Below are 16,489 nucleotides of genomic sequence, written 5' to 3' on the forward strand. Positions count from 1 at the left end.
AAAAGCTAAGCCTGTCTGCCTGCCCCAGGCTCTGAGGTCCCGTGGTGGGAGAAGCCAAACCCAGCCACGGAGGCTTCTGCTGGTCTAGGAGCAAGCCAGCTCCAAGCCACAGTCTGCCTGAGGCTGCAGGCGTCCTGGCAGCCTGGGTTCACTCCCTGGGTTGGCGTTGGGGCTAATTAAAGGGTTAACATAGGCCACATAAAAATAGTTTTATCGGTAGAATAAATACATTTTTCTTTTTTAATATGGACACGTATTTTACAAAAGAGCCCCATAGCACTATGGGAAATTAAGATCCTTCTACAAAAAAGAAGATGTAACCTGGGTACAGTAAAGCTCTACCGTTCTAAGGATCCCGCCTGGACCGCCCTCGAGGGCCAGGCACCGGGCGGTGGCAGCGGGGCCAGTGGGGGCGGCCGCAGTCCCCTGCGGCTCCTGGGCTCCTGGGCTCCTGGGCTCCTCCGCGGCGGGTCAGGAAGGCCCGAGGCTGTGCAGCAGGAGGGGGGCGGCGACGCCGGCCAGGATGGCGCGGAGGAGGCCGGGGGCGCGCTGCAGGCGGCCGGGCGCTGAGTGGCTGGTGGGCGCCGGCTCCTCCCGCGGCTGGAGCGGCTCTGAGGGCTGCAGGGGCCCGGCCGGTCGGGCGCTGGGCGTGGGCGGCGGGGGCGGCGACGCGGCGGTGCTGCGGGGACACAGAGGGTGGCCGGTGACGGGGGAGAGAGGGCGGCCGGGTGACGGGGGGGGGGGGGGACAGAGGGCGGCCGGGTGACGGGGGGGACAGAGGGCGGCCGGGTGACGGGGGGACAGAGGGCGGCCAGGTGACGGGGGACAGAGGATGGCCAGGTGACAGGGGGGACAGAGGGCGGCTGGGTGGCAGAGAGACAGAGGGCGGCCCGTGACAGGGGGACAGAGGGCGGCTGGGTGACGCCCACAGCCTGGCCCTGGGCTCGGGCCTGGGGCTCAAGGAGGCCTTAGGGGATCTGTGTGCCTATAAACCGGGGTGGAGACAGGGAGCTGGGCACGGAAGCCAGCGCCCCCCAGCCCTGCCGCCACCCACTGTGCCCCTGAGGCCAGGCGCCCGTGTTACCCCTCACACGGGCCCCAGGGGCAGGAATACCTAGGGCGCCACGGAGGAGCTGGCCCGGTCACCCCCGGGCAGTCAGGGCCGCGGAAGAACTGGACCTGGGTCACCCCTGTGGCAGTCGGCCGCACTTGTGTGCGCAGGTGCTCCCCTGCCATCCCTCACCCCCGCCCCGCCCCGCCCCAGCCCGAAATCCACAGGAAACAAATTACACAGCCACCTCCACTGTCCCCTCCCTCCTGATCACGGCTCCCAGGTACCGTCGTCTCTCTGACCTCAAAACAAACCTTCACTGTGGGTCTCAACCCCCCCTTCCCCAGACGAGAGAGCCGGGGCTCAGGGAGGCTAAATGCCCCAGGTCCCGGGAGACCCGGGACAGCCACCCTCTACGTGAGCACAGGCAGGCTGAGGGAAAGCCACAATGAACTCATAATAGAAGAGTCCGGTTTTGGAGGGAATGGATGGTTGGCTCAAGAGAACCTATGAAAGAGAGAAAGAGGGAGGGAGAGACAGAGAAGTAGGGAGATTGAGTGCAGGAGAGCCTGCTGGCTGAGCACAGCACCCAGCGCCATGGAGAGCTGCAGAGGGTGGGGCCAGGTGGGGTGCAGGACCCAGTGACCGGCTCAAGTCCTGGAAAGAGAGAAGGGCATGATCAACAAAGAGAGGGTCAGGGACGAAGAAGAGGGGGTAAGGACAGACAAGGACAGGGGAATAATCCAAAGAGGCCTCGGGGGTAGAAGGCTCCAGGAGGGTGCTGGGCCCCGTGGGCTCTCATAGAGCCCTGGGCGGAGGAGGCAGATGGAGATGCAGACAGAGCACCTGACAAGTCCCATCAGAGCAGAGGGGCAAAGGTGGGAGGGGAAGTCAGGCAGGGGACACACAGAGGGGCCCCTGTCCAGGGCAGGGCCGGGAAGGCCTCCTGGAAGAGGTGACAAAGCAGTCAGCCTGAAGACAGAGTCTACCTTGCACGTGCTGAGAGTGCTCCTGGTGGCCAGAGAAGTAGCAAACCCAGCCTGCGGCAGCTCTACGCCAGCACGTAGTAGATGTTAACCCCTCGTCCTCATGGCAACACTATGAGGCAGGTCCGCCTCTTATGCCCATTTTACTGATGAGGAAACCAAGGCAGGAAGAGGTGGAGTAACTTGCTCTAGGACTCACAGGAAGGCTGGGATCTGAACCAGGCACACAGAGGTGTTGGCTAGCAGCTGCTGCACGGGCACAAACTCGTCCCTCCCTGGGTGCTGTGCTTGGGCAGCCTCCTCCATGTGGGACACGGCCCTCCCCAGTAGGCGGCTCACTCGCTGGGTTCCTGGAGGCCCCCCTCTACCTTGGGCCACACTTGCATGTGCTAGGCACAGGGTATCAACAATGGCCACAACCCGTGGGAGTTCTGTACTCATCACCACCAAGGTCCAGCCCCTTGACATGGTGGCCAGACGCCTCGCACACAGCCCGGCTCAGCCTCAGGCTGGGAGGGTATACGGGGGAGCCTGGGGTCTCCATGCACACCCCTGCCTCCAAGCAGGCTGGGACCTCTGTTCTGCGAGTGGGTGTCCAAATGCCCCAGTCAGGGAGAAGCTCCTTGCTCCCTGGCCTGTCCCTTGTTCTCTACTCCTGGTCATGCTCAGCCACAAGAACCTGCCACACGTGAGGTTCTTCTCAACCTGGCACCTACACTTGTCATGTACTGGGTTCCTCTATCTTTAGAAGCAGCGATCAGGAGAGGGAGCATGTCACGCGCCATGGACAGAGGAAGGATGCTCCCGGGGGGGACACTGTGCCTGTGGAACAGAAGCCACCAGGTGGCTGGGACTGCGCCCGATGAGCCACAGTGCCTGGCAGATGACACCCCACCCCGTACCAGCCTGTGGAGCACCCGGGACCCCCCACAGCCTGGGGCCGGCCAGACTCACCTCTCCTGGCTCTGCCCGCACACACCACCCTGTCCAGTCACACTGCCGGTCCTGCTGCCATTTCCAATCCGCCTTTGAAGACCTGGCTCAATGTCTTCTCCCTTGGAGGCCTCTTTGGTGGGTCCCCCTCCCCCAGGGCCTCCAGGGAGAATTAAGGTTCCCACAAACCCTGTACTTGTGTCCCTGATGGAGCTGCGTCATACCTATTCCTGCATCCGAGGCTTGAATGGGGTCCTGCGTGAGAAGTGCTGAGAGCAGTGCCCGGCCCGGCAGCAAGCCCCGCAGGCTTTGGCTCTCGCTAGCATCACTGTCCATGTCCGTGTCTCTCCCACTAACCGCCTCCTGGGAGCCAGCAGACACTGCTCCTGTACACGTTACCTCATTTTCCCCATTTCTGGGATGAAGGGACAGGTGCAGGGGCTCAGGCTACAGATGTACACCCGTCAGAGGGCACCAGGGTGCAGCCTAGCGCTTCCTGCTGAGACCTGGAAAACCTGTGTGTGGAGGCTCCCCAGGGTGGGAGGCGAGGCCCATTTGGCTGCAGGGGCGGGGGGGGGGTGCCTGTGCCCATGCCTCTGCCTGAGCCCCTTCCCTGCCTTTCTCTTCTAACGACGAGAGACATTCCAAACTCTACACAAAGAGTCCATGGCGGACCCTTCCCAGCGGCTGCCCTGTCCTTCCAGCCTGAGAGTCCAGGAGGCTGGGGGGCCCAGCCTCAAGAGAGAGGCAATGGCTGCCTGGGGTGCCCAGAGCGGGGCCTAGGTTGGCTGCAGCCAGCCCCGCCATCAGAGGGACCATCAAGTAGGACTTATGAAAATTATGTCTCGCACAGAGCCCAAAGGCATTTGCTTTCACACTTTGAAAACCAAAGATGCTCACCAACCCCCCCCTTGGAGCCTGAGCGGGGGTTTTATTGCTTGGAAGGGGTCCCAGGGAAATGGGGTGGGGTGGGCAGAAAGCCCTCCCAAGTGCCCCCCCCTCCCCGGCCCCCTCTGCTCACAAAGCTCAGTCCCCGGGTCCAGATCGCCCGCTCGCCCCCAGGCACATACGGGGGAAACCGTCTCCTGGCAAAGTGGCCTCAAAGCCAAAGCAAACACTGAGTGTTCCCAGGCTCCGCGGGCGGCTGGCACCTCGGGCCGAGTCTGCGCCCAGCCAGCTGGGCCCCTCGCACGGGGACGAGCCTCGCCGCCTGGGTGGAAGGCTGGAGCCCCGTTCTAGCATGCCCTGTGTCCCTGTTTGCTGTGCCTTTGGGGCGAGTCCTGCCTTCTCGGCCTCGGTTTCCCCGCCTGTACAAGGAAGGAGCAGAAGCAGACCCCTGCATTTTAAAATGTTTCCTGGCAGCCGAAGCCAGAGGGAGATCTCAGGCAGAGGCCCAAGGTGTACGGCCCGGGGAAGGCGGGCTGGGGCTTGACACAGTGTCGGCTGTCAGCCCACTGAGGCCCTCCAGGGGCTTCCTGGAGCCCGCAGGCCGCTCTGCACCTAGAGGGTCTCCAACAGCTGGGTGCCCGGGGTCGCGGAGGATGGAGTGGAGAGGGGGCTTGGGCATGCAGGGCCCGGCTGGCGGGTGGTCCTGATGCCCGGGGTGCAGCTCTTGGTGCGGTCGGCTGGAGGAGACCCGCTGCAGGTCTGGTCTGGCCTCGGCCTCTCTGAGCCAAGCGGGCCAGAGGCCACGGAGATCTGAGGCGACAGGCCCGCCTGCAGCCCGATGTCCCCATGTCTGAGGCCCACGCCTACCTCTGTGCCTTTAGCCTCACGGCCTTCTCCACCGGGGAGGCCCTCCTGATCCCCGCAGCCCTGGCTGACCAATTCCTTCGAAGGCACCGGAACGCTGGCTGGGGCTCCAGGACTCCTCCAGCCACACTGGGCCGGGGAGCTGTCTCTGCCCGGCCATGATCTAGGCCTCTCAGGCTCTGTCCCCCCGGCTCTCACCGTGGGACCCAGAAGCTCCCCCTCCCCAGGGGCTCTTTCAAGGCTCGAAGCCTAAGACAGGCTAAGGGCCCATGAGCAGCACCTGCGAGGCGGGGGCGACAGCATCTCAGACCAGAGCAAGCCTCCCCAGCAACTCTGGAGACCACTGCCACCAAGGGTCACCAGGGCCACCTACCAGTGCAGCACTACGTGTGCACCCTCGTTTATTCTCCAGGCATCAGAGTGAGCACCAGGGAGGGCTGGGGTCTGAGGCCTACTCTGCCTGCATCTGCTGTGCCTTCATTCTCGGAGCGGTCCTGTTTCCCATGTCTCACGGGGTATCGTCTAGCTCTGTCTCAGGGCATTCTGGCCTCACACATAGACGCTGAGCACGCCGGGCCCTCCTAGAAGGTCTGGCTCTGCCAGGAGAAACGAGCTGGGGAGCCTCAGGCAGGATGAACAGGCCAGCGAGAGGTGTGCAGAGCCCACGCGGGGGCCCAGGGGGTGGAACGCGGTGTTTCTTCCCCTTCGAGGGGGCCCCGGACATCTGCTCAAACCTCGGGGAATGGGAGGCCCAGAGGACAATGACATACTGTGTATGTGCCCCCACCCCCACCCCTGCACGGAGCACCCACAAGGCCCGGGGTCTGTCCAGACTGCCGCCAACCTGTGCCTTGCTGCCGGCCATGCCCAGCCCTCGGAAGGAGCTCTCTTCCTGCACCTGCCTCCTCGAGACTGTTTCTGTCCTGCTGGCCCAGCACGCTGCTCCCCGGTCTCTCCAGCCCTCTGCCCCCATCACATGCACACACACCCCAGCTGTGCTCTGAGAGAGCAGCAGGGCTGGCGTGACCTTCAGAGACCGGTCAAGGCCCTAACTGCACAAAAAGAGAGACAGAGGATGGTCATAAGTCTCACGTCTCGTGACCTGGGAAGGAGCCCTGTCCTGCCGCCCCCTGACTGGCCCTCAGATGTGGGGCTCCCTGAGAGCTCTGTGCTGTTGCTACACAGCCGTCTGAGGACACACGCTTGGCCCTTTCCACGGGTCCTCATAAATCACCCTGCCAACGGGCTGCTGCTTCTCTAAGCTTCCTCTGTGTTTCTGTCTTGGGTAACAAGGGGCAAAAGGAGGTTGGCTTGTTCCAGGCGGTGTCCTGGCCAGGCGCTTGTGGCCTCCACCCCGGTTCTCTCCTGCCTTGTCTCACTCATGCATGCGGTCAGCAAACCCTCAGCGAGGCCCCTGGCGGCCAGAGAAGCCCAACCCAGATCTGGTGCCCAGGGCCTCCAGGCCTTGGAACACAAGTGAGGAACTGTGCTAAGACAGGAGCACTGGCTGGGGGCTGTGGGGTGTAGGAGAGAGAGAAGGGGCACAGCCAGTGAGGATGCAGGGGACCCTTGGAGGCAGGGGCGGGAGGGGCATCTGTGTGGCCACAGGTAACTGTGACCCTCAGCATTAGTCAGACCTGGGTGGGGGCTCTGACTCCAGAGCTCACTTGCTGTGTGGTCTTGGACAAGTTACCTGACCTTGTTGGGCCTCAGTTTCCTTGTTTGTCAAACAAAACTTACTTCTGAGACTATTGACAGGCCCTGGGGCATGAGGGCCGTAAGAGCCTGCTGTGGTGCCTGGCACAGAGCGGGGGCTCAGCCATGTGCTCTCGTGCCCACCCTCAGCAGAGGGAAAAGCTGGAGAGGTGATGGATGGCTGCGGCAGGATTTGGGGGCAAGGAAACGAGAAAACTTGGAATGGAATCATGGCTCCAAGGCTAGAGTGGCCACAAATGGGCCTTGGGTTGCTCCTCGGAGAGCTCTCCTCTGCTCCCTCTCAGAGAACCGAAACTTGGGAAACCCCAGGGGGGCAGGTGAGTCCCTCCAGAATGACAGAAGCTGTGCCCTCCCTAGGCCTCTCGAGGAGCTCAGGGCCTGCTTCCCTGAGGAGCATCGAGAACTCAGACAGGGTGCCCATCCGTGGAAGCTTCCTTCTCCAACCCAACCAGATGGAAGAAAGCCATCCAACCACAATTTACCTGTTAGGTTGGAGAAAGAGCTCCCTCTTGCCAAAGAAAAGCTATTTTCTTCTCCTGAAGCCAGGCTCTGTTTCAGAGCTACGTGTTCTGAAAAGGAAACTGCTTGGAGTTGTTTGACAAAATTTATCTTTCAGAAGTGGTTAGGGCTGGGAGTTCGCTGCTGGAGTCCACAGCCAGCCTCCCGTGACCTCATGGGCCGGGCCCACCGCTGGCTGAGGCCCACGGTTGTCCCATCAGGTTGACGAGAGTCCTGAGTGACCCTCCTGGGGCTCTTCACGGGCTGCCAGCACCTCCACGGGCACCGCTCCCCCCGCAGCCCGCAGGCCCTCCCCAACACTGAAGTGGCTCTCTGACGTGACTGCATGCCTCTGCTCCCGGCTTGGAGGGGGTGGCCTGTGCTGGGCATGGGACCCAAATATGTCACAGCTCAGGTAGCTACGGCGGTGCCTCTGCCTTGGGCCGGCCAGGCTGGCCTGGGCTCCACAGAAGTCCATTTCCCGGGAACCCAAGGCAGATGCTTTGAAACCAAAGCCCAAAGGAGCAATGGGCTCCACTCCTATTTGCTGGAAGTCTTTTTAGAATAGCACACATCCCAAACCTTAGGAGAGTGGACTGCACTATGTCAGCTTTTTGTCATTGACTCAGAGACCTGGCCACAGGAGGACCGTGAAATCCATGGGGCAGGAGGCAGCCCCTGGTGGCTTGAGTGACCCTGGACAGATACCCCCACACCCCCAGCCCGTAAACGCAGAACTGGCTTCACATCTCCCAAAGCCGCTGAGACGACTCTCTAGTGCACATTCAACCCAAGGGCGGACTCAACACACGGCTTCCCAGGCCAGTGCAGGGCAGGGTCACATTTACGAGGTCTGCAGTGGGGCCTGGCCGCTCGTTTACAAGTACCCCAGATGATTCTTTCTGGGGATGCTGACGAAAACCCAGATGATAATATTCAGGGTTCTGACTCCGAGTTTCCACGGGCCTACTGCTGGGACACGAGGTCACTCCCTGGGACACCCTGGCTGTTCTGGTGACACTGTTCACTAAGCACGGGGATTCCTACCCCGAAGTGGAATTGAGGGAGACTGTTTTGTACTGATGGCCCTGCCGGCAGAAGCTGGGAGATGGCATCTTGGTTACAGCAGGAGCTTTGGTGACAGACAGGTTGAGAGGGTGGCACAAGGGGTGGCAGGTGCACATAGGAAGGGGACAGACAGGTATCGGCACAGTAGGATGATCTCTGCACATGCCCACTCTCAACATCGCTCACCGTAGATCCCCCACGTGCTGCCGAGGTGAGGCCCAAGCATGAAGGTCATCACCAGCCTTCTTTCTGCACCCTCCCTGCCCGGGGGTCAGCCACTCAGACCTCTGGAGTCAGGGAGCTCACACCCTTCCGATGTAGCCAGCCTGCTCTGTGCTCTCCTAGTGCCACCTTCTGGCCCCGGGGGGGGGGGGGGGGGGGGCAGACACAGCCTGCTTTGGCCCCAGGTGCATCCGGGGAAGCTAAAGGCAAAGCAGACTTTTGTCCAGTGCACCTGAGTGAACTTTCTATTCTCTTACCTTTCGAAATGGAAAAAAATGTACTTGCTTTCATTTTGAGAACAAAAATGAAAAATCAGATGCGAGCATGCTCTGCAAACCCTGCAGGAGGAACGGGAGGGGCCTTTGTGAAGGGGTGCGGTCAAGCTATGCTGGAAGTTTCTGCTCAAGTACCTGGTTGGCCCACTTCCCCTGGAGCTGGGCCCGCGGAGGGCAGGGGGCCCGGGCCCGGTGGGGGGCGGCTGGGAGAGGCCTCCAGCCCCGACAGGCCCACTGCACCCGCTCACCTGTCCTCGAGGCGGACCCACAGGTCATTGAACTGCCGCGGCCGCTGCTGCTTGTTCTGCCGCTTGTGCCACTTCTTCTGCCGCCCAAACTCCTCCAGCTGGCTGAGGCTGTCAGGGAGCAGGAGGTGTGGGGACAGGGCCGGGTCCTCCTCCTCGGGCGGGACAGTGGGGGTCGTCGACGGCACGGTGGGGACAGCGGCGGCGGCGGGGGTGGCTGGGGCCGGGCTGGCCGAGGTCCCCTCGGGTGGGGGTGCAGGGCTCCGGGTGGCGGGGCTGGGGAGGAACAAGAGCACGTGAGGTGCACTGTGGGCTGGGCACTCACGTGCGACACGGAAGCCACCCGGTGGGAAGGCTGTCGCCGCAGGAGAGGGTGCCGGGTGCCCCAGGAAAATCAAGTCGAGTGTTGAGAGATGGAGCTCTGAGTCCTCCCACTGAGGGACTCCAGGCGCCGGGCACTCTTCTAGCAATTGGGCAAAAGCAGTAACCAAACCAGGTTCCTGTCCTCCGAAGTGGAAGATGGACAGTGAGGGTGGCAGATGCTGAGAGCCCCTGCGGAGGGCAGGAGAAGCAGGAGAGGGAGTGTGGGGGTGCAGGGTGCCAGGCAGGAGGGGTCTGGTCACTACCGGGTGACATTCGTGCCCAGACTCTGGGAGGGGAGGGAGCGAGCCACAGGCAGGTCTCTGGGGGGACATATCTGACCTCCGTCAGGGTCTTTCATCCCACACACTGGCTGAGCAACTTGGGGCAAGTGACCTAACTGTGCGTGCCTCCCTCCTGCTCTGCAAAATGGGGATGCCACAGCCTGCACTTCCGGGGGGCATCAGGAGCGTTTCCTGAGTTACTACATGCAAAGCCCTTGCCACAGTGACCGGAGAACAGTCAGCAGCCGAAATGTTTTAGGAACTTACATCACTAATTCAATATCATTAAGTATGGATGTGGTCGCGTGTATCATTCATCCAACCACCACCCATCCGTGCGTTTAACATCAACTTCCTGAACACCTTTCTGGGGAGGCCCGGCAGCAAGAAGCCCGTGAAAGTTCGGGTGGGAGGTAGATGGACGTGGGTTCGCATCCTGGCTCTGCAGCTTGCAGGCTGCATGGCCCAGGGCAGGTGCCATGGTCGCCCTGAGCAACAGGGAGCTCAACGCCGGCAGTAGTCATACCACCACCTACTTCATAAGCTTGTCACGAGGATGAAGGACACGAGGTCTTAACACAGTGCCTGGCACATAGTGAGCATTTCTTTAACGTCGGCCTGCAAGTAAAGGGACTTGGCTGGGTGGGCACGGGAGCACTGATTAGGTGTGTGTTTGTGCAATTCACATTCCATACAGTGTCACGTACACAGGTCTCCTGGCCTGGGGACATCCTCTGCTCCTGTCCCTCTTCTTCTTTCCTTTCTGTGGCCTGGACACACTTTCCCTGGAGGACATGAGACCCCGAGGAAGGCTGGACGTGGTGCGGGGAACCATACAGGTGCGGTGGCACCCGAGGCGGCATGCAGCCAGTCCTCCTCGTCCTCCACTCCCGTGTGCACATGGGGTGAGGGGCTTCTCTCTCCTTGAAGGAGGGAAGGCCATCAGCTGAGCCTGCCCGTCCCCAGCCCCCACAGCAACCCCAGATTCCCAGGGTCCAGGAGATGTTGCAGCTGCTAGGGAGATAATTCAAAACAGGCAGACAAAAAGATGGATCCAGGAAGCACCTGTGGCCGATGATGGCTTTTATTGTTGGGGCCTCCTCAGCATCCCTGCCCCTGGCCCCACCCGCAGGATTTCAGCGTGTGCTGGAGGCTCAGGCTGAGAGCTCTCAGAGCAGGGCCGGGCAGGGGGGCGGCCTTCCTCTCAGATGAATAGGAGCCCAGGCAGCCTCACCTGCCCGTCTGCCCACCCCGCCTGGCCTGGACAGACACAATGGGCTTCAAGATGAAGTCCTTGGGGCTGTGAAGGGGAGCATGAGGAATGCCCTTGTCCCTGATGCTGCCTTGGGTCCCTCACTCCTCCAACACACCCCTGCTCTGGCCCAGGGCAGACTGCTTTGTGCTGCACTCAACTATTCAGGAAGAATGGTCTCATCAGGTTGACTCAGAAGAGGAAGGAGTCCAATGTGAGGGAGATTTAAGTTCCTCTAGAAGCGCCAGAGACAGCGGAGAGCAATGGCCCAGGGCTAGGAGACCAGAGGCTCCAAGCTCCTGGCAGGCATGGGGGGCAAGCCTCATCTCTGCAGAGCAAGGAGCAAAGCCTCAGTCGTTCCTGAGCACGCACATCCCCAGAGAGGGGGCGGGGACTGGTTAGGGCTTAAGGAGGCTCTAGGGCCAGACCGCCATATATGTGAGCTGTGTGTCCTTCTGCAAGTGACTTTACCTCTCTGGGCCTCAAGTTCATCAATTTTCAGATGGGGACACTCATAGTTCCCACCTCATGGAGCTGTTGTGAGGATCTAACTAGCTAAAAATGCTTAGAGCCTGGAGTACGGTGAACCATCAGTGAATATTCGCTGTGATTGTTCAAGCTTCTTTCTGACTCTGGCTCATGTAATGTCAGAGACAATGGCTGAAACTATACTGTGGTCACCTCTGTGGGCTAGTGAAAGAGATTCTTGCCTTACGGTTGGAGCGCGGGCTGCATGGAACCCCCACATTCGAGGACCCTGCCATTACCCCCGCTCCCGGAGCTGCCCAGCATGTGCTGACACCCTGTCATGCCTGCCCTGGCACTGTGGACCCAGCTGGGCCCTGCCCTCAGTGTAGGGCCCCAGCCCAGGGTGGGGACGGGAACCCCTCAGATGACTGATGGCTAAGAGGAGTAGGTGTGCCCTGGTGGGAAAGCAGGGTAGGAGGGCCCAGCCAGGAGGTGTGGTCAGAGAAAGGTGAGGACCAGGTATGGGAGAGGCTGGGCATCCCTCCCTCCCCCGTTCTCTGGGCACTGGGCAGCACCCCAGGTGTTCTGCAGAGCCCTCCCACCCCACCCGCTCACCAGGCTCTACATCCTGAGCATCTCTCAGAATCTGATGACTCTCCCATTCCCACGGCCCCAACCCCCAACCAAGAACGCAGGGCAGCTTCCTTCCTGGGCCCCTCACCTCCAGCCCAGCCCCTCCACTCCCGGCCGCCTGGGCAAAGCAGGTCCCTACAGGGCTTCTTCACAACGTGCCCTGCAGGCCTGAGCAGGAAGACAGGATGCAGCCCAGCCATGCAGCACGGGGTCAGGTGTGGTTTGTGGATGGTGGCAGCAGGTGAGCCAGGCCCGTGGCCCCAGGTGCCCAGCTGCTTACCTGTGGATGGTCTGCCCCGCAGGTGTGTGCTCCACCTCCAGCCCTGCCTGCCGAAGGACGTCGATGACTGTGTTGTTTCCCAGAAAATGACCTGGAACACAAGAGACGGAGAGGGCTCAGCCACATGCCAAGCCACCAGTGGCTGGGGACAGCCTCGGTGACCCATACCAAAGGCGGTACAATGTATCTGGAAGCCATCCTGCTGCTCCCTGCGTAGGCTCTGCTGCCTACCCATTGTCCCTCCCCTGGCCCCGGTTTGTGCGTCCCCTTCCCCTCTGTGAAGTGGGAATGATGGTAGTGGCAGCCTGTGGGGCTGGAGGACCGCGGGGACGGCAGCTGGCCTGTGGCAAAGGTTCACAAGTGTTTCAGGTGGCATCACTGCGGCTTGTACCATTAGGCTGACCCAGCCCCAGACTGTGATGACCCAGCCGCAGCACAGTCTCTCCAGCTGGGCCACACGCACTTTTATACCAGAAAAACGAAGCGAATTAAGACAAACAACAAAAAGAAACAGCCAACAGGGGTCATTGGCCCAGCTCTGGGAAAACCTCCTCCAAGAAGCCCTCCAGCCCTCAAGAGCTCCGTGGCTCATCTCGCCACAGCTCGAGGCTCCCTTCCTTAGCACGGGGCTGGGTTCCGGTGTCCACGTCTGTCTCCCCACCAGGCCCCACAAGGCAGAGACCACTACCCTGTACACGCCGGCTGGACCTGGGCCTTCATGGATTCATTTGTTCACCTTCTATCCAATGTGGATGGACCACACATAACAACCCAGGCCCCTGGGTGGCCCGGAAGATCCGTGAGCTGTACGATTCCGGGGAAAGAGAGCAGTGCATGGTTGCGCCGGCCGCAGGGTCCAGCAGACAGCAGCAGTGACCCAGAGGAGATGTGAAGCCGGAGCTGCACAGACAGGGGTGGCCCCTGCTGGGGGGGCGTTCTTCATCTCACCCCGAGCCATCAATCATTCATTCAACACATGTTTATGATGCATTCGCTCTGTGGCTGCCCTGTGCTGGTGGCTCAGATTGCAGAGATGCACAGCCCCAGACGATCCCAGAAATCACCGTCCTTCAGCAGGACGCAGGCCTGAAGTCTGGGAACACAGCAGAGACCCTCCTGGGCTCTGGGCAGGAGGAGTCCCTGGAGGCGGGACCTGCTGGGGGGCCTCAGCCCGGCAAGCCCCTCCTCCTCGCTAGGCCTCAGTCTCCCCACCTGTAGGCTGCAGGCAGAGTGGCAGGGGCCGCTGGTGGCCTCCTAGCAGCCTGCCACCCTGCGACCCCCCCTTGCTCAGACGGCCGTTCCCCTCGGCGCCCCATCCATCCCAGAACCTGGGGGAAAATCCCATCCCGTTACTCTAATCGCCTATGACAGGTGGTGACAGGTGGGGGTGCCGCAAGGTCAGCACGCTGACAGCCCCAGGGAGGTCTGAGGAGAACGGAGGGTGGACAAGCTGTGTGGGAACCAGAGGTTCCAGCCTGGGTGGGGGTGAGGCTGGGAGGCAGGGGGAGCCCGGGGTCCGAGGGAGGGGCCTGCAGCACCCCAGGCCCCCTGCACACCTCTGGGCTGGCTTGGGCTCCCTTACGCTGCCTGGCCACGGCCCGACTCCACCTGGGGATCGCTGCGGAAGGCTGTGGGCCTGGGAATGAGAGACCCGGGTTCTAGTCCAGGGCCCACCCGGCAAGCCCATGAGGCTCAAATGCTCTCGATGTCTCTGTGTACAGGAAGGGATCCATGGCTTTTGTTTGACTCCAAAGACCCCTACGAAGATGTACTCTCTGCCCTGCTTCCCTTTCTCCCTTTCTGTACCTATTCAGTTCAGTCATCTGACAGAGGCCGAACGAGTGCACATCCTGTGTGAGCCAGTGGTGAAGCGACGGGCAGGTTCCAGGCACTCAGTCTCAGAATCAAGGTCTTGATCTGGGCTAAGTAAGGACGTTGCCAAGGGAAACACAACCTCAAGTCAGGGAAGACTTCCTGGAGGAGGCAGTGATAGCTGAAGGGTGGGGTGAGAATCAGCCCGGTGACAATGAGAGTTGGGTACAGGGTGGGTGGTGTTGTGACAGGGGAGCAGCAGGGGGAGGGCTAGGGGATAAGTGAGGCTCATTTGGGAAGCTGACTGCAGGAGACACCCATGCCCTCCCAGGGCTCCGGCCTCCACCGGGTCCTGGTGGGGATAGAGGCCCAAGCTCCTGCCATGGCTGTGAGCCTGCTGAGCGAGTGGCTTCCCTGCCCCCAGCCCCAGTTTTCCTGAGTGTCACACGGGCATCCATCCCTTTGGAGGGCTGTAGGGTCCTAACAAGGCAGGGGGAGTGGCTGTCCTTTGGAAAAGCCCAGTGTGCACTCAGGTGACGAGCTAAGCCAGTCTTTGGCCAGGAGGGACCGCAGAGCCCTGCCCGGAGTGTGACTAGCTGGGGGGACCCAGGCACACAGGTGGCACGAGCGCCCTGCTGGCCGTTCTTGGAACTCAGTCCTGGCAGCCAAGGCAGTTCCTTCCCTGCCTCCCTGGAGACCCTGCACAGGCTGCGGCATCTGCCTGCAGATCTCAGGAGCCCCCGGGGGGATGGAGGGGGCAGCGCAGTGACTGTTTGCTGAGGCTGTGTGACTACTCTGCAAGGAAGGTTCCCGATGCTCTGGAGGCGCTGTGTGGAAGGGCCCAGCCGCCAGAGCTCCAACTGGGTCCCAGCGTTGCCGGACAGCCATCCGGGGGCCCCTCGGCACCCATCAAGCCTCAGCAGCTCCGGGCTCTTACTGTGCAGCTCAGGACCCCGAACAGAAGACTTGAGATGCTTCGAGAAGTTGGAAGGGATCAGAAGGGTTTTCTCAGGCCCCAGCTGTCCTGGTCTTCACCCACCTTCACTGCCTTGCCTGTGGGCAGGGAGAGGCCGTCAGGGCAGATGGGGCTCCTGCCTGACTGGGGGGTGCCCTCCCCTGCAGCCCATGCCCCAGGACGGCCTGAGCCCATGTCCCCGCCCGGCCGCCGCCCTCCTGCACCGGCCCCCACGACCCCGTGCTGTCCCGCTTCTCTTCATAGCCCTCTCACTGGCCCGAGGCCCCTTCTTGGTGGGTTCCTCCTTCTGCCCTGTGAACGTGGGGCCCCCAGAACCCTGTCCGTAGCCTTCTGCTCCCTCACAGGCTGTGGACAAACTGTCTATCCATGTGGCTTCAATTACCATACAGCACGGACCACTCTGGAGCTACTGCCCCGGCCCAGACCTTTTGTCGGGCAGCCCATTGGACGTCTCCACCTGACATCCTCCAGAGCCTACAGAATCCAGCTCACCCTCCCCTCCTAGCATGTGTCTCAACTGGCTCGGTTATCCAAGTCAGATGGGCCCTGTCTTGTCTCTCCCCTCCTCCTCGCCCAATCAGTGACTGAAGGCCCCGATTTCTCCCCCTAACCGTGCTTGACCAGCCCAGGGCACCATCAGCTTCTGAGTCACTGCGCACATGCTCTTCCCTGTTTTCTCTCTGCAGCGGGAATGATCTTCCTACCCCCGAGATGCCCGTCAGGATGTTCCCAACAAGCCGCTCGAAGGGAGGAGCCCCGTCTGATTCATCCTTGGCCCCATGTCTGGCACACAGCGGTGGCTTAATGTGTTTGTTGAATGAATGAGTGACAAGACCTGTTACTCCACATCCTTGCCGTGATCTCATCCTATCCCCAGAAGGCTTGTGCTCGCAGATCCACTTCCCTTGTAGCCCCCGCCCCACCTCCTGGTGATGCTCCTGCAGATTCCACCGATCCTGGAGCTTGGGCCTCCCACCAGCCCAAGTCAGGGCCCGGTGCATGCTGTCCCCAGGGGCTGGCAGACAGGGTCTAGGCTTGCCTCCAAGGTCACAAATCCTGAAAAAGTCACCACGCCCATCCTGGAGCCTGGAGGAAAGGGATGGAAAGTTTCCAGAGGGGCCCCACAGTGTTGGGGCTTAGCCTGCAGGCTTGCCCAGGCTCCTGGGGTCTCCTGGCCACTGCGCAGCACCTCCTTTCCAGTACTGATGGCTGTTTTCTGGCCAGCTCTCTGCAGGAAGGCATGTTCCATTTCATCTGCTGAGGCTACATGCATGGGGAGAGGAGGGCAGAGAGAGAGGAGAGCAAGGGGCAGGGCGCACAGAGCCACAGGGACAGAGAGTAGAGGAGACGGGACAACAGAGGGCCCAAGAGAGAAGAGGGACACTCCCAGGGAGAGCCAGGCAGAGGAAGAGAATGCCAGGACACAGAGAAACAGAGAGAAGACAGACAGAGGCGAGGAGGGGAGAGGGGCTGGGGGACACAGAGATGGCATGAGGGAGAGAGGGGAGAGACACTGAAACACAAAGCGAGAAATAGGAAAAGACAAAAACAGGGTAGAGATACTAAGAGACAGAGATAGAGAGGGAAGGAGAGAGAAAGAAAGAAGAGAGAAGAGACAAAGAACCCAGAAATGAAAACTGGGGCACAGCAGCAGAAAGACCAGTCTACCGAGGATATC

General features: G+C 61.2%; 1 protein-coding gene across 4 annotated transcripts in view; it reads right to left on the reverse strand.

The window, feature by feature from the left end:
* Positions 1–208: 208 nt before the first annotated feature.
* Positions 209–16,489, reverse strand: part of TRABD2B (TraB domain containing 2B) — a 205,450-nt gene continuing 189,169 nt past the window's right edge. For 2 of the 4 annotated variants that reach the window (XM_041738386.1, XM_041738384.1), the window contains exons 5-7: positions 12,024–12,114; positions 8,750–9,022; positions 327–679 (exon numbers count right to left, since the gene is read on the reverse strand). In XM_041738386.1, the coding sequence (XP_041594320.1) occupies positions 472–679; positions 8,750–9,022; positions 12,024–12,114 (572 nt within the window). In that variant the 3' untranslated portion in view covers positions 327–471. Of the gene's footprint in view, positions 680–8,405; positions 8,565–8,749; positions 9,023–12,023; positions 12,115–16,489 lie in introns of those variants that run through there. The other 2 variants (XM_041738385.1, XM_041738387.1) reach the window with 2 other exon arrangements.

This window comes from Vulpes lagopus, chromosome 23, assembly GCF_018345385.1.
Source record: "Vulpes lagopus strain Blue_001 chromosome 23, ASM1834538v1, whole genome shotgun sequence".
Lineage (NCBI taxonomy): Eukaryota > Metazoa > Chordata > Mammalia > Carnivora > Canidae > Vulpes > Vulpes lagopus.